This window comes from Biomphalaria glabrata, chromosome 8, assembly GCF_947242115.1.
Source record: "Biomphalaria glabrata chromosome 8, xgBioGlab47.1, whole genome shotgun sequence".
In the NCBI taxonomy this organism is placed as follows: domain Eukaryota; kingdom Metazoa; phylum Mollusca; class Gastropoda; family Planorbidae; genus Biomphalaria; species Biomphalaria glabrata.
Window position 1 is genome coordinate 9,855,857 of NC_074718.1, and position 21,036 is coordinate 9,876,892.

Consider the following 21,036-nt stretch of genomic DNA (forward strand, 5'->3'; position numbering starts at 1 on the left):
AAATATTTCCAAACGCATCAGATTTATTGTTGTTGGTCTTGATCTAGTAAACATTTAATGACATGACGTTTTCGAAGTAATTTATACCATTACACAACGTCTATTTTTTTTTTAAGTAATTTTTACGTTTATCTTCTTTAGAGTTTGGCGGAATAAATCACCCCGCCTGCCTACAAAAATCTACCAAGCAGTTTTTCTCTCGACCCTTCTGTGTGGATCTGAGACATGGGTATCATACAGAAAGCGACTAAGACAACTTGAACGCTTTCACCAGAGATGCTTGCGTTCCATCATGGAGATACGGTGGCAAGATCCGCACTACAAACAGCGATTTCCTTTGCGAACGCCGGTATGGACAGTATATGGTCCGACAGTTACGCTGGACAGGGCACGTATCCCGTATGGGGGACGAACGTATGCCAAAGGCAGTCTTTTTATGGTGAGCTAAAAGGTGGTCGACGTGACAGAGGTGCCAGACAGAAACGCTTTAAAGACTAGCTTAGGCGCCATCTTGCCTTAGCTGACATAGAAGAGAGCACCTGCTTGCATGCGGCTTTAGAACGAGACCGCTGAAGGTCACTCATAAAGGCCGTGGGATCCACATTTGAGGTCAAAATCCGCTGCCGAGGACAGACGAAGGCGGCGAAAAGAAAATCTAAATCGACTACCTGCGGACAATGGTTATGCTTGCCCTGGTTACGGTAAAATATGTAGGTTACAGCTGGGGCTTCGTATCCACGGGAAATACTGCATTCCTCATTGATCTTCAGACTCGAAGACAAGCCTTATTATAATTATTTTTATTATTATTGTTTAAAATAAAGCTTTACGCTACAGTATTTTACCTTTTTTTTCTTAACCAAAAGTGTGTGTATACGATTGTGTCTATTTAAAAATAGATTGATGTGGATGGGTTATAAACAAACATTTTCATTTCCACAATTACAATCGTTAATAATCATCAAAAACTTGATTCACTGAATACATTTGACACATTGAGGATGTCTTGTGCTATCATTAAACCAATTTTGTCTCAGGTCGAAACAAAACCATATTAGCGTTACACTTCTATTGCATTTAATTAGGTTTGGTAATAAGCCTGCAACATAGTATATTTCAACCATAACAAATCTAAAGCGCTGTAGATCACGATAGACAGGTGGGTGGACTACTTTAAATTAACCAGTTAAATTGTATTTCTCTTGGACTATTCCCTTTCTACTTCAAACTGGTTAGAAGACCTCTCACAAATAAGCTTTCTATTTCTTTCATTTTTCTATCTCTGTCTCTCCTTCTCTCTAACTTTATCACTTTCTCTTTAGCTCGCTCCCTTTTTCTTTAACGCTCTTCCTTTCTCTCTTTGTCTTTCCTATGCTCCTTCCTTTCTCTCTTTCCATCTTTCTCTCGTTCTTTCAACTTTCTATCTTTACCTCTCCCTCTAACTTTCTTTCTCTTTCTATAATTCTTTTTTTTTCTCTCTCTCTCAATCTTTATCTTTCGTCCTCTCTCTTTCTCCTCTCTCTCTATCTCTATGTATCTCCCACTCACTCTCTTTCCCATCCTTAAAACAACACACGCAAATGGAACAACCCAAAAGAGAGGGTGAATAATGTATGTTGTCAAGGCAATCCTATTCTGATCTATGCGGTCAATCTCTATGGTCAATCTATGTGGTCAATTCATAGCCGTTCTGGATTGCCCCTTCACTTCCCCCCGTTTTCTCAAGCATGCTTACATACACACAAGCAAACTCTCTTTCTCCGATTACAAGGGATATCCCAGAATGCTCATTTCAGATTGATTGGTTGCTAAGGTGATTGAGTCAATAAAGACGTTCAATTTTAAAGACGCTAGACCAGCGGTCCTCGGCTTGACCGAAGAGAGATACACCAGTGGTCATCATCCTGGCTGCAGAGCGATAGACCAGTGATCCTCATCGTGGCTGTAGAGAGATAGACTAGTGGTCCTCATAATAGCTGCAGAGAGATATACCAGTGGTTCTTATCCTATTGTAGAGAGTACACCAGTGCGGCGCGCGTCGATTTGGCGCGACCATTTAACTCTGGTCTTTTTGACGCGAGACGTTTTGGCGTGAGATGTTTTGGCGCGATATGATTTGGCACAGTGTACGTTTTGGCGCGAAATATTCTGACATCCAGGGGCGTATCTTCTCGATAAAATACAAGAAAAGTAATAATTTTTTCCCCGCATTGAAAAAGTTGCGGTACGCAGTCACAAAAAAGCATAGAGAAACTTATATATTGCAGATAATGCTTAACCAAAGAGAGATTAATACATTTGAAATGATTTTTTGCCATAGAGAGATTAATACATTTGAAATGATGTTTAACCAAAGAGAGATTCATACATTTGAAATGATGTTTAACCATAGAGAGATTCATACATTTCAAATGATGTTTAACCATATAGAGATTCATACATTTCAAATGATGTTTAACCATAGAGAGATTTAAACATTTCAAAAGATGTTTATCAATAGAGATTCATAATTTCAAATGATGTTAAACAATAGAGAGGTTTAACGAAAGAGTAAAGACAAAAGTATATAAACGTGCATGTCAATAAACAGTCAGAAAGAAAAGATTTAAAAAAAAAAAAAGATTTACTTTGTTTGTCTCACATTTACTTTAACTGAAAGCAGATTTTCATGTTGAACTCAATCAGAGTAATCTTCTCTTTGTCTCCTATTTCATTTTCATGATGACGTTTTACATTTAAAAAGATATTTTCAAGCAAATAAAAATATATAGTGATTAGAAATAAAAAGAAGAGAAAGCGATATGGGAAAACGAGGTGACGATATAGTGTAACCTTAAAATAATAATGTAAGAAACTGAAAACTTGAAGATTGGCAAATAATTTCAAATAAGATGACCTACTTAACACACAACTATCACTGTTGTCAACTACAGAATAGAAATCTAGTTTGTGTTAAAACAAAAACGGAAAGAGTTAAAGAAGTTAATTTTGGAGATGTTTGTACAAGTGCACACAATTATACTCTTTGAAAAACACCGAGCTTATCAACACTTTAGTATTCTGTACATCAGATACACACAAAAGCGAACTATTGATAAATTCGCTTTCATTTATAAAAATTCCCCGTTAACTCTTTCACTCCCAAGTCATTCATTTAGAAGTAATCCGTATTGCGTGCTGCAAGCTTGTGGGAGTGAATGAGTTAATTTGTATATTAAACAATGACATAGATATTAAGAAAAAAAAAAATAAAATAAAATAAAGGGGCTTCACCTGATATCTAACCTGCAAGGTCCGGACGATTCTGCCCAGGGCCGTACCATCATCGTCCCCGTCCCGGGCGTCTCGCTGCTCTATCCGGACAATCTCTGAGCAGACGTCGTTCTCGTTGTGGTTTGTCCGGAGCGACGGCTGGGGCGACAGCCCGCCATTTTCCAGCTCGTCCTCCACTGAACGTTTATCCGTGAGCTTATCCCTGGACAAACTGGAGGACGCCATGGAGCCCTGGCCAAGGTCAGGTCATGGTCGAAATCCTGTGAGGTGAAAAGAAAGAAAAAAAAGCAATGTCAAACATGGTTTAATGTCACGTGATGCACGTGTCAAGGTCCCAAGAAAAATGTAAATAGGTCAGTAGGTCATGCATACATTCGCCACTCGAAGCTTCGAGTATCTACACAGAAGATTAAATTAATGAAGGGTAATAATTCGTTTCCAGCAGGAATACATTCATGAGCTTTCTGTTTGAAAACATATATAGATAGAGCGAGAGAAACAGGAGACGAGCTTTTATTTTCAATGTCCACAAATGTGTCTGTTCAATTTGTAAGTTTTAAAGTTTTTGATAAATCTACTAATGTGAATTAATTATAGAAATTGGATTTTAATGTGTATGGTTACTTAATATATTGTATGGCACAATTTTGGACCAAAATAAAATCCACTTTCAAGGATTTGCGTAGACAGCGAAATGAGAATCTAATTCTACCAACGGCGCTGGGTGTGGCAGAATATGTAGGTCGCAGTAGCGGCTGGGTAGGCACAGAAAATACTGTACTCCTGATTAGTCTTCAGACTTGAAGAAAAGCTTTATATTGTGCGTTCAATCTTTTCCTGATTTCTAGCGTTCACTAAGGCGTTTGTACTGGGAACTAGTACCTTTATCTGTTCGCTTGGCGATTTTGGATCAAACTAAAACGCTAACCTCAAATTTAAGTGGTTTTTTTTAAATGCTTTTTAAAATTATACATCTAATCGTGTCCTAAAAGATTAATCCATTTTACATGGATTCAATCTTACTTGAAAATCAAACTCGCCCGTAGGTTATTTTTGTCAGCGCCTTGACTTCCTCCGGTAAATTAATTAATATGGTTAGCAAAACTATTCGAATTTAACTTTAACTGTCATTTAAAAAAAAAGGTCATATGTGCTCATTACATTACCTATAATTTGCATCCATATGTAAGGATCCGAAGCACGGATTCATCAAAAATAATTCGACCCAGCGATGCTCTATTCAGCACTATGGGCAAACGTTTATTGTAGCGGGTCGTCGATGAACGGATATGACCCGCGGTTCGTAGTTTGAGCATCACAGGTCTACACATGTAATTCATTTATTTATATATCAATCCTCTGACTTGGGAGAAATATGGACGATGCAGCAATGAGGTGACAGACGTTATTATTTGAGACAAAACAAAAACAGAGGCGAACATACACATGCTTTGTATTCGGTCAGTGTAGAGTGGCATAGTCGATCTAAGGGAGTTCTAGTTCGGGTCCCGATGAAGTGTAGGACACCTACCCCCCAGATACGCTCATACACAACATGTCCACCAGGGAGTTTGGATCGTAACACACTGTGTAAGTTATAGGATCAAAAAGACTAGGGGTGGACTGAGTGACGGGAACTAAATTGTTAAACTAAAACTAAGTTTCAACTTAATTAACGTACTTTAACTAAAAGGTTATCGCCACCTTCAAAAGATAGTTAAACTAAACTAAATTATTTTTTTTTAAACTTACAAAACTTTTCATAACTTAACATAACTTTTATGGAGGGTTGGGGGGGGGGGGAGTTGAAAGACTAAAATGTATAGTTTTCTACGCCTCGGCTTCGGGTAAGGTTTGAACTATAAAAAGGGTTTACTTGATGTTTCTGCAGTTAATACATTATTATTGTTTACCGAAAATGAATAGAGTAGAACCACTAAGTATTGACCTAACACGCTTATCAGATTCGCACTAAAAACTAACAAAAAATTAAACACCACCAAGTGACTCGGACAAAAATTCGGAAGAAACCCATCCATACTATTGAGTAGAAGTTTTGAGTAAAAGTGCAGACATTGACCCCAATAACTTCTACCATCATCTTACTTTACCTTGTTCAAATACTGACTGACGAAACAGTTGTTCATTGGACCTTTTTATTTTTTTGATAATCATAGTTGTTGATATCCCAGAGTCACGTGACCAGAAAACAGGGGCGTGCGTTTCAACCGCTACCATGTTGAAAAGTTGTACAATTTGATATTGAGCTTTTTAATTTGTAACTAATTTTTTTTTAATTAAACTACTATTTTAATTACTTTTTTGTCTAGTTCAACTTTGGCCTTAATTAGTTTTTTTTTTTTTTACAGTTAAACTAAAAGTTTTTAACGTTTTAGTTAACTTGTGCCGATCTCTGTGACTAGAGGAGCGTAATGAGAATGCTACAGAAGCATTGAAGATGTGTTGTACAAAAGTAATAGTCTATATATATTAAAATTCTCTTCGTGGCCCAACCATGTGGGACACTTGGATGAAAAAGTAATCGAAAGATAACTCTTTTATTTCTGTCTAGAATTACCCCAACGTAACTTTCGAGGTGACATAGAGCGAGGCTCAGAAAAAAAAAAGAGGGGCGGAGCGTATGCTACGCCGCGAGTCGGCTCATCTATTTTGTTTCGGATCATTTCTTAAAGATTTAAATCTGCCTTCAGCTCTTCATTTTATTACCGGAGTTCCTTTACACCAGTGTCACATGCAAATAGGAAACAATAGCCCATTACGTCGTTGTCCCAATGTTTTTTGACACATGGAAACTATCCTGAGATCATATCTCATTCAAAACAAAAGTACGAGTCAACAGTGGTGTCTAAATGTTAAGTATAAGGCAGACAATCTGGACAGTTCCAGCCAAAATCCACAAAAAACTGACCCATCTCGAAGCATAGCGTTAACAAGAACGTAAACGTCCCCTGCGGGACAAGCTTACTGACACACTGCGTCCCCTGCGGGACACACTGACACACTGCGTCCCCTACGGGACACACTTACTGACACACTGCGTCCCCTACGGGACACACTTATTGACACACTGCGTCCCCTACGGGACACACTTACTGACACACTGCTTCCCCTGCGGGACATGCTTGCTGACACACTGCGTCCCCTACGGGACACACTTACTGACACACTGCTTCCCCTGCGGGACATGCTTGCTGACACACTGCGTCCCCTGCGGGACACACTTACTGACACATTGCGTCCCTTGCGGGACACGCTTACTGACACATTGCTTCCCCTGCGGGACATGCTTACTGACACACTGCATCCCCTGTGGGACACGCTTACCGACACACTGTGTCCCCTGCGGGACACACATTGCGTCCGATACAAACTCACTTCCGAATCGAATTAGCAACAAAGGCCGCAACTCAATCATTATAAGGTCATAATTATCATCAGTAACAGACTTCATAAGAGAGCTTATAAAAAAAGGAACTTTTATCTAAGTCGTTAATAATAATGTTTACACTTGTAACTAAACACGCTATAGTCAATTGTCGAAGACTAAATAATTTCTTTTTTACAAAGCTTATTTCTCCCACTTCCCATTCTGGGATTGAACCAGAAACCCCATTAGTCACAAACCATGCTGAGAGTTACGCCCTTAGAGCACGTGAAAGGAAGTGGACAGTGGGACTTAAGGTCACCTTGTCCCCGTACAATGACAACTCTAATGCCGCAAACGAATCAGTTCTCTCTTTTTTTTAATCCATGTCCCAATTGTCATTTATTCAGAACGCGACATTCCTAAAGAGTGTGGTCTACTGTTTCTACGTCCTTTATCCAGTGGCGACACCGTGTTTTGTGGTTCTCTCGAAACCGCCAGAAGCAAGCACCTATTGTACAGTGACCGACTCGGAACTGGGCTAGGACGGCCTGTTCCGCACGATTAACCTGCCACCACACATCCTTTGGGTCTGGTCTACTGAGCTATAAATGGAGCTCACGACCTTTATCTCCTCCACGATTAACCTGCCAACACACATCCTTTGGGTCTGGTCTACTGAGCTATAAATGGAGCTCACAGCCTTTATCTCCTCCACGATTAACCTGCCAACACACATCCTTTGGGTCTGGTCTACTGAGCTATAAATGGAGCTCACGACCTTTATCTCCTCCACGATTAACCTGCCAACACACATCCTTTGGGTCTGGTCTACTGAGCTATAAATGGAGCTCACAGCCTTTATCTCCTCCACGATTAACCTGCCACCACGCATCCTTTGGGTCTGGTCTACTGAGCTATAAATGGAGCTCACAGCCTTTATCTCCTCCACGATTAACCTGCCAACACACATCCTTTGGGTCTGGTCTACTGAGCTATAAATGGAGCTCACAGCCTTTATCTCCTCCACGATTAACCTGCCAACACACATCCTTTGGGTCTGGTCTACTGAGCTATAAATGGAGCTCACAGCCTTTATCTCCTCCACGATTAACCTGCCAACACGCATCCTTTGGGTCTGGTCTACTGAGCTATAAATGGAGCTCAAAGCCTTTATCTCCTCCACGATTAACCTGCCACCACACATCCTTTGGGTCTGGTCTACTGAGCTATAAATGGAGCTCACAGCCTTTATCTCCTCCACGATTAACCTGCCACCACGCATCCTTTGGGTCTGGTCTACTGAGCTATAAATGGAGCTCACAGCCTTTATCTCCTCCACGATTAACCTGCCACCACACATCCTTTGGGTCTGGTCTACTGAGCTATAAATGGAGCTCACAGCCTTTATCTCCTCCACGATTAACCTGCCACCACGCATCCTTTGGGTCTGGTCTACTGATATATAAGTGGTGTTCACAGCCTTTATCTCCTCCACGATTAACCTGCCACCACGCATCCTTTGGGTCTGGTCTACTGAGCTATAAATGGAGCTCACGGCCTTTATCTCCTCCACGATTAACCTGCCACCACGCATCCTTTGGGTCTGGTCTACTGAGCTATAAATGGAGCTCACAGCCTTTATCTCCTCCACGATTAACCTGCCAACACGCATCCTTTGGGTCTGGTCTACTGAGCTATAAATGGAGCTCACAGCCTTTATCTCCTCCACGATTAACCTGCCACCACGCATCCTTTGGGTCTGGTCTACTGATATATAAGTGGTGTTCACAGCCTTTATCTCCTCCACGATTAACCTGCCACCACGCATCCTTTGGGTCTGGTCTACTGAGCTATAAATGGAGCTCACGGCCTTTATCTCCTCCACGATTAACCTGCCACCACGCATCCTTTGGGTCTGGTCTACTGAGCTATAAATGGAGCTCACAGCCTTTATCTCCTCCACGATTAACCTGCCAACACGCATCCTTTGGGTCTGGTCTACTGAGCTATAAATGGAGCTCACAGCCTTTATCTCCTCCACGATTAACCTGCCACCACGCATCCTTTGGGTCTGGTCTACTGAGCTATAAATGGAGCTCACGGCCTTTATCTCCTCCACGATTAACCTGCCACCACGCATCCTTTGGGTCTGGTCTACTGAGCTATAAATGGAGCCCACGGCCTTTATCTCCTCCACGATTAACCTGCCACCACGCATCCTTTGGGTCTGGTCTACTGAGCTATAAATGGAGTTCACAGCCTTTATCTCCTCCACGATTAACCTGCCACCACGCATCCTTTGGGTCTGGTCTACTGAGCTATAAATGGAGTTCACAGCCTTTATCTCCTCCACGATTAACCTGCCACCACGCATCCTTTGGGTCTGGTCTACTGAGCTATAAATGGAGTTCACAGCCTTTATCTCCTCCACGATTAACCTGCCACCACGCATCCTTTGGGTCTGGTCTACTGAGCTATAAATGGAGTTCACAGCCTTTATCTCCTCCACGATTAACCTGCCACCACGCATCCTTTGGGTTTGGTCTACTGAGCTATAAATGGAGCCCACGGCCTTTATGTCCTCCACGATTAACCTGCCACCACGCATCCTTTGGGTCTGGTCTACTGAGCTATAAATGGAGTTCACAGCCTTTATCTCCTCCATGATTAACCTGCCACCACGCATCCTTTGGGTCTGGTCTACTGAGCTATAAATGGAGCCCACGGCCTTTATCTCCTCCACGATTAACCTGCCACCACGCATCCTTTGGGTCTGGTCTACTGATATATAAGTGGTGTTCACAGCCTTTATCTCCTCCACGATTAACCTGCCACCACGCATCCTTTGGGTCTGGTCTACTGATATATAAGTGGTGTTCACAGCCTTTATCTCCTCCACGATTAACCTGCCACCACGCATCCTTTGGGTCTGGTCTACTGAGCTATAAATGGAGCTCACGGCCTTTATCTCCTCCACGATTAACCTGCCACCACGCATCCTTTGGGTCTGGTCTACTGAGCTATAAATGGAGCTCACAGCCTTTATCTCCTCCACGATTAACCTGCCAACACGCATCCTTTGGGTCTGGTCTACTGAGCTATAAATGGAGCTCACAGCCTTTATCTCCTCCACGATTAACCTGCCACCACGCATCCTTTGGGTCTGGTCTACTGAGCTATAAATGGAGCTCACGGCCTTTATCTCCTCCACGATTAACCTGCCACCACGCATCCTTTGGGTCTGGTCTACTGAGCTATAAATGGAGCCCACGGCCTTTATCTCCTCCACGATTAACCTGCCACCACGCATCCTTTGGGTCTGGTCTACTGAGCTATAAATGGAGTTCACAGCCTTTATCTCCTCCATGATTAACCTGCCACCACGCATCCTTTGGGTCTGGTCTACTGAGCTATAAATGGAGCCCACGGCCTTTATCTCCTCCACGATTAACCTGCCACCACGCATCCTTTGGGTCTGGTCTACTGAGCTATAAATGGAGCCCACGGCCTTTATCTCCTCCACGATTAACCTGCCACCACGCATCCTTTGGGTCTGGTCTACTGAGCTATAAATGGAGTTCACAGCCTTTATCTCCTCCATGATTAACCTGCCACCACGCATCCTTTGGGTCTGGTCTACTGAGCTATAAATGGAGCCCACGGCCTTTATCTCCTCCACGATTAACCTGCCACCACGCATCCTTTGGGTCTGGTCTACTGAGCTATAAATGGAGCCCACGGCCTTTATCTCCTCCACGATTAACCTGCCACCACGCATCCTTTGGGTCTGGTCTACTGAGCTATAAATGGAGCTCACAGCCTATATCGAAATAATTCCAACTGTCGTACCAAACATTATGGAATCAATTTCAAACCTTGTACAATTCTTCATTTACAATACAATATCATCAAATGTAACGATCATTGCCAACATCACCATTTAGTCAATCAATAGTCGTAACCCATTTGTGGCTAACAAGTCGACCCTCCATCGTGGTGGCTCGTGTCCGCATTCAGACTGAAGCAACTTAAAACAAAAATTAAAAGAGCTGCAACTCCTCCAAGATACCTTTCCCTCTCCCCCAACTGAGCCACACAAGTGATTAAACTATAAAGCACTTGGCATGCTCTAAGGATGGCCGTTGCGTTAAATAAAAAGAACTAAATAACATTTCCAATCTAACAAGTTATTGATGCTATTGCATTCATCCGTGTGATAATTTTTATAAAAGTATTTTTTTTTTATACTTCACTTGTTATAAAAATGGTTTACACGAGTGCACTTAAAAGGGCATCCACTAGTAGTTCATCGATATGTAAGCACGTTGAAGATGATGGTTAATTTACGTTTTTAGTTTGTTTTGATGATTTGGTGAAATATGACTGACGGACATACAATCGGATAAACACCACAAATATAATTTTTTTTTTCAATGAAGTCTTTAAAAATGCTTCAATACTAGACCATTGCTCAAAAAGATATTTAAAAAAAATATCTATTTTTAGAAAGATTAAATAAACACTGTCTTTCTGTCTGTCTGTCTGATAAAAAGTTTGAACATTATTTTTCTTCCATTGCCCATTTTCAGATCAATTTGAAACTTTGCAGAATTATTTATTAAACCCGACATGACATGAATCAATCAAAGAAATAAAATAAAATTATTACTTAATTGTTTGTGATCAATTATTTTGTGTGATTTCGAAAAAAGGAGAACAGATGCTACTTAATGAGAGATGTTCTGTTCATATATATATATACATGGGCGTAGCCAGGATTTGTTTTCGGGGGGTGGTGGTTTGGGGAGATTTTTCTTCCACCCCCACCACCCTGTCAATGGCAATGTCTGAAGCCTCTTCCCACCTGATCTAAGGACCTCCATGAAAGTGTGGCGCCAAGTTGTACTAGGATGTCACCGCAACTCTTATTATGCGTAATTCATTTTGTCGGAGAACATCTCCTGTAAACCTCATGCGACTCTCTTTCATGACCTTACTAAGGGGTCGACTCCCAGTTCGGCATAGGATTTCCTTGATTTAGACCCGATCTCTAATAATATTTAATATTATTAGTTTATGTAGATCTACATCCTTATTCTAGTTCCGTTTAAATGAAAATGCCAATAGCTCTGTTGATAGCCGTGCTGAGACATCGAAGTACAAGCACGATATATCAATGCTGAAAGATTATCTAAATCGCTCGTCTGACATATTGTACATATCCGGTAGAGATGACATGCCGTAATGTGTAATATATCTCTTTATCAATAATAGGATGTTAGTTTGTAACCAGTTTGTTATTAAGTTAATGACGTCGAGCGGTTAGCGTGCTGAACTGATTATCTCAACGGTCCCGGGTTTTTGTTTTTTTGTTTGTTTTAATGTTTCGGATGTTCCTTCAGAGTTGAAGATAGTTTACTTCCTAGTCCAAACCTTCCGCAGGACGACGGGGGATGGGAGCGGGCAGGGTTTGAACCAGGGACCATCTATACATCCGAAAGACAGTCCAGCGCGCAAACTGCACGACCAGGCAGGGTTCATACCCTGCTCGTCGCCATCCTCCATCGTCCAGCGAGACGTTAATTATTTTTAAATCCAAACATCCGAAACATGTAAAACAGAATTATTTTTTTTTTTTACAGAAGCAAATGAATCTTTGAAACATTATTATTTGTGACAATCAAAATTAAATATCGTCTTGAATAATTGAATATTCCTTGCGAATAGGCGGATCTGGTTGGCACGGGGGCCGCCTCTGAAACTCTCTCTGTAGTCTTGTTTTATATTGAAGAGGGGGTTTATCGTAAATTTTGGAGGGGGTTTTAAAATCAAAATCTTCCCTAGCTGTGATGATGGAATTTGGGGATTGTCGTCTGCATTTTTTTTAAATTTTGTTTTATAGAGAGGAGTATTTAACTGCAAAACCCCCTGGTAGGGGGGTTTAAACTCAAAACCCCCTTGGCTGTGCTGGGACAAGTGATCTATATATGTATAGGATCAATAGGGACTTAGTCCCCTTATTACATTTGACATTTTCTTTCCCACTTCCCATTCTCGGATCAAGTTGAAATTTGGAATAATTATTCATGGTCGATAACAATACACGAATAAATCCAACCAGGGCACAGGGCAAAGGGAGGACACAGGGCAAAGGAAGGGCACAGGTCAAAGGTAGGACACAGGGCAAAAGGTAGGACACAGGGCAAAAGGTAGGACACAGGGCAAAAGGAGGGCACAGGGAAAAGGTAGGACTTAGGGCAAAGGGAGGACTTAGGGCAAAGGTAGGACTTAGGGCAAAGGGAGGACTTAGGGCAAAGGGAGGACTTAGGACAAAGGGAGGACATAGGGCAAAGGTAGGACTTAGGGCAAAAGTAGGACTTAGGGCAAAGGGAAGACATAGGGCAAATGTAGGACTTAGGGCAAAGGGAGGACACATGGCAAAGGAAGGACACAGGGCAAAGGGAGGACACAGGGAGACATTCGAATTGCGGATCATCCTGATGACAGTTGGAAGCATATAGAACATGACCAGACAGCCAGCCATTGTTATCCGCAAAGATTATATTGCAGTAAAAATTGTACCCGTAGCTTTATCTTATCTTATAAAATACAGACGTTAATTCAAAAAAGAAGATGATTACGTCCTACGCGTCATGCATATTAACCAATGACCTAAATTCTGCGAAGTCAATGGTTTTCCTGGCTGACTCAGGCAACCTTTTCCATGCTCTAAAACACACGGGACAAAAAAAGTAGTAGACATTGAATCCGAACGAAAAGAAATCTTTCTATTTCTATTATTTTCACGCTTACACTAAGATTTTAAACTCAAAAGTGCAATTTAAATTTTAAATGCATTCGAAAGTTTTTTAGGGGGTATTTTTTTATGAATGTTTTTTTTTTGTTTTGTTGTTTTTTTGTAGTCCGGATTAAAATCAATGTCTACAACCTTTGTCAACTCGCATTGATTAAGGCTTTACGACTTCAACAGTTCAGCTAGGCGCACCAGTTTAGCTACGTGACCTTGACATCTTGCTGCCTGAGAAGTAAACCTACAAGGATTAAGGTCCATACCTCTATTTTGTCCTCGGAAATTTTGAGTTCTAAATTAGGTGGACACAGACACACATAAGCATTAATAGTTTGTGATACCGTATGTGTAATGTAGACAGATATTGGTCTGGTAAACATTTCCGCAACAAAAGTTGTAACTATTACAAAACTTACACCGACTCTGTCTGTTTGCCTGGTAAACATTTCCGCAACAAAAGTTGTAACTATTACAAAACTTACACCAACTCTGTCTGCCTGGTACACATTCTGTACACGTTATTTCTCCTACTTCCCATTCTCGGATCAAGTTGAGACTTTGTACAATTATTCATTGTCCGTAAGAAAACATTGAATCAATGAAAAAAAAATTAGTCAATTAAATAGCGGTTATTAATTAATTTGGTTTAATACCGAAAAGGGGATATAAGTCTTTCAGTGTTGGCAAATATGGATGCAAAATGCGGAGTTCTTCCGCTTCGATATTTTAAAAGCATTATTTTATTTTTTAAATCTTCTGCTTGTTTACATGATACTCTTTGAATTTAAAATAAAATGTTATTGGTGTTTTCAATCGTTGGCGGAAATCCCATGATTTGCGATACTGAGGAATGAAGTAAGGAGCTAGTCATTTTGGGTTGACTTTTGAAGGGTAGTTGTGAAAACAAAAATCTAGCCGCTGCATTGTCAGTGGGGGCCAACATTATTTGAAAACGTTTTCCTGTCCATTCGGCTATTTCTTTGGTACATACTTATCGCGATATATCAATATCTTTTTTTTTTGTACGCTTTCTCTCTTTCTCTCTCTTTGTCTTTCTATTTTTTTTTGTTAAATTCTCTTTCATTCTCTTTTCTCTCTTGTTATCTATTTCTTTTCATCGCTTTTTAAAAAATATCGTACTCCATTACTTTTTTTTTCCTTTTTATCATTTTTATGCCTTTTTTTTCACGATCTGTCTCTCTCTCTGTTTCTTTCCTTTTGCCATTGTTTGTACCTAGTTTTAATCTTTCTTTTATTACTGTTTTATTACTACTACTGTCATCCTTAAACTAGCACCAGTCTTGAAGAATTGAGGCTAAGTCTCCGAGCTTTCCTATGTCGCACCCTAGCAGTTGGGTGTTCCGCGTACTTTCAGACCTTGCTATCTATAGGGCAGATGATGTAAAGTCATCTGATTCTGTGGACCATGGTTAACGAGGGTGTCATGTGGACAGCGCAACGACCACAACTGACTTTACTTTCCATAGTTAATGTCAGGTACCTATGAGAGCTTGATGACTCGGGAGCGTCCTAAAGATCCCCAAATTCAAAATGCCAGTCTTCACTTAGATTCGAAGCCCAGGACCCCGGTTTACCACTCAGTCATCGCGCTTCCTACCTTTCGCGAAGTAATTGAAATATAATCCGACAAGAAAAAATATATACATCAGGGGCACGCAACCTTCTAGGCTTTCAAGTCCGGTCCTTTCTCAAAAATCATTTTTATGCATTCGGATGGAATTGTTGGCAGGCTCATCAATAAAGTAATATTTTTAAAAAATGTCAAATAAGATCCCGTGTCTTCGCTTAACTAGAGCCCATTTATAAACAAAACTATATCAGTGTTTAAAACCGGCACCGGTCTAGCTTTTTCTTGTACTACTAAACACCTGCTGTGCTTGCGTGCTCTGAAACTATCTTCACACTCGTGTCTCGTTCCCATCATGCTGTAAAGGCATAAATACCGCGTGCAAACAAGACAACACATGCATCATCAAAGCTGCGAGATGAGGTAACAGCAGCCACGCCGATCGGCGTGGCTCTAATCAATATTTAATGCACTAATTAAGAGGCATTCAACAAACCGCATCCCATCGACCCGCCGTTCACTTGTCCAATATTATGGTAAGAAGGATTTCACGGTCTTCGATATTACAGTGCAATACAAGTACAGCAGTTATTCGAGATATAGGTCAGGCACAACAAATTTGACGGGTTCGTGGGGGTCCGATCGCTGAACTAATCTTGTCTCGAATCTCATATTTTAAGATGCGATCTTTCATTGTGATACCTATCGTCTTGCTGTAGCATATTAACGTAATGAGAGTGTCCTAAATAGCACATTCGGTTGTTGACCTGCACATTTACCCCAGAAAATGCATTTTTGAAGTTAAGAGTAGGCCTACTGATAAAAAAAATTCCAAGAAGGTCTTGATGACTACGGAGAGTATCTACTTAACGCATAATAAACAAGCACAACAATATTTTTAAAATACTGAAACAGTGCAAAGATTATTTAAGGAGATGAACCGCCCAACCACTGTCTTAATACTGCTATGTTTAACTCCCTTTTTCTATTTTAAACACAATTAATAAATTATCACTAATTAATTAACTAATTGGTGATTTTTTTTGTTTTTATTGATTCATGTATTGTCTTGGTCAATGAACTATTTGGGCGGAATTTCCGTTTGACAGAGAATGGGAAGTGGGAGAAAAAACGTGTACACAATTTGTATCAGACAGACAGACAGACGTAGTGAGTTAATATAAGCTTTGTAAAAACTAAACCGCTCTAATGAATATCTAGATCTATATATATGTGCAACAAAAAAATTGCGGTAAACTGAAATAAATGTAGTCCCCTGGTAATCCTGGTTACCTTGTACAATAAATGTGTCAACAAGATGACGCTGTTTTAATACTGTAATTACGTTTCCCATCAAAGAATTAATGAACAAGCGATGTAATGAAGTCTACTTAGAACTAATGATTGTACACATTTCTTTTTATTTATGAAGGCCTGCAAATACACAGGAAAACACAAAGCGTTAGTGTTAATTAGAATTCGTTGTCAGTGGTTGTCAATAATTGCTCCATTGAATTATTTAAAAGGCTGGTTTAAGCTCTTAAATGGCCAGTGATCAGTCGAGACTAGAGTGCATTAGGGAGTAGACTGTCTCCTACGCCACTGTTGACAGCACACTATGTCTAGCATTACACACCGGCTACGCCCGCTGCTTTGTTCCTATGATTTATATTGTTTGGTATGGCCTAAACATCCCCTCCTTTTCGTTTTTAGATTTTTTAAACAGGCCACATTTTAACTCTTTCTCTCCTGACCGACGATACAAACGTTGATTCCATCAGAATGTGGTAAATAATTACGGAGAGAAAGAGTTAATCATCTCCCTAAACATACTTTTTAGACCCTAAATTAGTGTATCTGCTACAATGAAATTTAACGGTCCGCTCTCTTTCCTTCTCTCTCTCTCTCTCTCCGTAACACCTTTTTTAAATTTTTGTAACCTACGCATTGTAATTTCTGCGACATAGACTTTTGGCTTGATGTGGTATGACCCGCTTTATAACGCCCCCCCCCCCCCGACACACTAACGCACAAATGCTTTTTTGGTCCGTGAATAATAGAATCACATTTACTTACTCCACCCCTCCCCCGCTCTCACGCCCACAACTTTTTTTCCGTTCCGGCTTCTCAATTCAATATTTAATGTACCCTATGCTGTCTTTGAACCGTATCCCCTTCCCCCCCCCCCATACACGCACAGTTTTGATACTTTTCGGCATTTTTTAAAAAATTACAATGACCTTTTTTTTTTCTGCCTCATCCTGTTGATCGACGCTTCACGACACATTTGTGAGCTTTTAAAGTCTATAAATACAGAACCTCTGGTAAATTTTACCTTTTTTTTTTTTTGCACCCTTTAATGCTAAGTCAAGCGATATACGGTATTAGAGACCGCAAACATTTCTTTAGAGTTTAGACCATCAATTTCAGGCCTGGACTCTGTGAATGGTATTTTTCGATTATAATATAGATAGTGGTTCGGCTTTCGTTACAATTACGTTGTGTGGTCAACAGTGGCCACTGTTTGAAGGAGAAAGATTAACTATGTCTAATCTAAAATTAATTGTCGAGGTGAAATATATTAAGAGGCGGATCTAAAGGGAGGTTGAAAATTGAGAAATCAAAATCATGCAAGAATAAACATTTTTCAATGCTGATTCTGTTACAAAAGGAGCGATATATATATATATATATATATATATATATATATATATATATATATAGAGAGAGAGAGAGAGAGAGAGAGAGAGAGAGAGAGAGAAAGAGAGACAGAGAGACAGAGAGAGAAAGAGAGACAGAGAGAAACAAAGAGAGATAGAGAAAGAAAGTGAGAAATAGAGTGAGATAGAGTGAGAGAGACGTGAGAGAGACATAAACAGAGAGAGACAGAGAGATAGACAGAGCGATAGACAGAGAGAGAGAGAAAGACAGAGACAGATTGAGACAGAGAAAGAGAGAGAAACAGAGAGATAGAGACAGAGAGACAGAAAGGTAGAGAGATATTGAGAAAGAGAGTGATAGACAGAGAGAGACAAAGAGAGAGAGAGAGAGGAAAAGAGCGAGACAGAGATAGAAAGAGAGAGACCGAGTAAGACAGAGAGCGACAGACATAAAGAGAAACAGAAAGAGAGACAAAGAGCAAGAGAGAGTCAAAGACATAGAGAGACAGGGAGAGATAAAGAGAGATAGAGAGAGACAGACATAGAAACAGAGAGAAAAAGAGAGAGAGAAAGAGAGAGAAACAGAGAGACCAAAAGAGATAGAGAGAGAGAGAGAGGTGAACAGAAAAGTGAAGTGGAGAGAAAATGAGAGTTGATAGAGAGGAGGTCATGTGAAGAGTGAGAGAGAAACAGAAGAGAGATCTGTACGACTTGACAACGAGCTATTGGTCTAGGCTGCCCACAGGTTGCGACCTTGCAGGTCAGTATTCAGGCTTTCTATTAAAAATAATGATGTCATAGAACAGAAATGAAACGCTGGTGCCAGCTCGTGGTTAAGTTATTTGAATGAACTAGCTGGTATACCTTCAGGTCTATATGCTTTATTTCATTTCATTGCAGATTGTGGTGGCGCATTACATAGTTATTACGTTTGGCCACATAGTTGAATGTTTGCTTTATTTTGGGTGAAAGGTTTAATGTTAAGATACTTCTATGGACTATCTTTAAATTTTTAAAAATAGGTTTTCCTTCTGTCTGCAAAGTTTGTATAATTCATTATACCCAGCAATTATTTATTCTGTTTGATGAGTATTTCTTATCGCTAATTAACATGCACGACTAATTTGAATCATAAATAAACGCAGGACGAAGTTATCTTCTCTTTCGAAAGAATGTCTGTGCTTAATAAGATAAGATAATGAAGCAAGAAATCATTCTTAAATCTGTGACTTTTACTCCGAAATTTTAGAAGACGATTATTTGACGTGGCTATGCTAACCCAGCTCTGATCTACATATTTTGCCACATCCAAGGCAGACAAATCGGTTGTCGATTGAATAATCTTTTCGCAATGTATAACCAAAGAAATTATTTTAACCAATTTTAAAAGGTTTAGTTATAAAGTTTCATGTTGAATTAAAAAAAAGAAAACAAAGATGTTGTTGACACAATACAATATCTAAAATATAAATACTAAATCAATCAAAGCTGTCAAACTTTAAAAATACAAGATGTTTTATAAAAGAAAAAAAAAAGCTATTCGTATTACTATTACATACCATTAGCACAAAACTAAATCAATCTATAATCTATAACCAAATACCTCAGAATGAGTATGTAAATCTCACTAATAAATTTTTAAATATTAGTCTAAAATCTGCTTACTAAGGCCAAGATACTATGTACAAGTCATAAATGTACAGCGTAATTTTATGATTAAATATCAGGTTAAAACTCTTTAATAATGGATTAAGAAAGTCAAAAACTCGTCTTTAATTCTAAATCATTAAAATCAGTGTTTCTCAAACTGTCTGCCGCGGCACACTAGTGTGCCGCCGAAGATTTACAGGTGTGCCGCGGGAGTTTTCAGAACGTCACACGTGCAGGCGTTACACAGGTCTGCCTACTATTTAATTTTTATTTTACGTTGCGATGACATCCCCACTTGCAATGACCAGTAATAGTAGTGGATCGCTCCATAGTGACGGAAAGGGCTGTTAGCTCTTCAGGTTATGGAATTGTCCATTATATATATATTGACTCAAATGTAGCCCGCCTTAGCAGACGCACAACAGTTCTTGAATTGGTAACGATAATAATAAGCGATGTGTTTTATGTAAATTGGTTAGGTGAATGCTAATAATAACAAATTATCAATAAACGTTATTCATTGTTATCCAAGGAGAAATAAGTTAGCAAGAATGAAACTGCGAAAGTGTTAAATGAAAAGCAAGGAACCAAACGAAGGTACAAAGAAGATCGTATCGGATATGGTTTCATATCTTCGGGAACTGAAGAATCTCCATTGCCATTCTGTCTGATCTGCAATGCAACTCTGTCGAATGAGGCGCTTGTTCCAAGCAAATTGAAAAGGCACTTGGGAACAAAACATCGAGCACAACTGAAGGAATACATGGAAAACATCAGGGCTCAACAAAATAAACAAGCTAAGAAACATACGAACTACCTAAAGCTGCCAGAAAAGGGATTGATTGCAAGTTATAAGGTTGCTCAGTTATTAGCAAAACGCAAGAAAGCACACACAGAGGCTGAATCAGAAGCTCTTTGCTGAAAGATTTGATGTCTGTTCTGGATCTAGTGATTGAAGTTGTCAACTTCATAAAATCTCAACCGCTTGCATCCCGACCTTTCTCAGAGCTTTGTGAAGCAACGGATTCAGACTACAAATGTCTCCTGTATCACACCAACGTTCTTTGGTTCTCCAGGTGAAAACTTTTAAAGCGTGTCGTCCAACTCAAGGCTGAGCTGATTTCATTCTTGGAGGCTGAAAAAAAAAAGACTTCGGATTTTCTATTCATAATGAGATCTGGTGGGTTAAGGTGACATTTCTCTCTGATTTATTTGACAAATTAAATTCATTGAATTTAAGTCTTTAAGGACCATCGGAAACCATCATCACTGCATCCTCAAAACTGAAAGTCATTTGGTGAAAAATTGTCTTTGTGGCAAAGTAAGATCGCGAAAGGCGTCCTTCTCCTACTTACAATGAATGCGCTTCAACTAAAGAAATCACCCCCGAAATTCTGCACACTTTGACACACCTGCAGTCGGCATTACAGAAGTACTTCCGAACAGTTGGAATTAATGAATATGGATGGGTCAGCTATCAATTTGGAAACAATGAAACTATAAATCTTACAACTAAAGAAGAAGAGCAGCTCATTGATTTAAAAAACGATGCAGTTCTTAAGTCAAGTTATGCCGAGAAAAGCCTGAAAGTGTTTTGGAATTCAATCAACAGCTTAAATTATATCCAGCAATCAGTTTAAAAGCAATCAAAATAATTCTTCGATTT

General features: G+C 39.9%; 1 protein-coding gene across 2 annotated transcripts in view; it reads right to left on the minus strand.

Moving 5' to 3' along the window:
* Positions 1-21,036, minus strand: part of LOC106074320 (cyclic nucleotide-gated olfactory channel-like) — a 196,046-nt gene that overhangs the window by 103,753 nt on the left and 71,257 nt on the right. For both annotated transcript variants that reach the window (XM_056039139.1, XM_056039140.1), the window contains exon 2: positions 3,274-3,533. In XM_056039139.1, coding sequence (XP_055895114.1) covers positions 3,274-3,498 — 225 coding nt within the window. In that variant the 5' untranslated portion in view covers positions 3,499-3,533. The remainder of the gene's footprint in view (positions 1-3,273; positions 3,534-21,036) is intronic.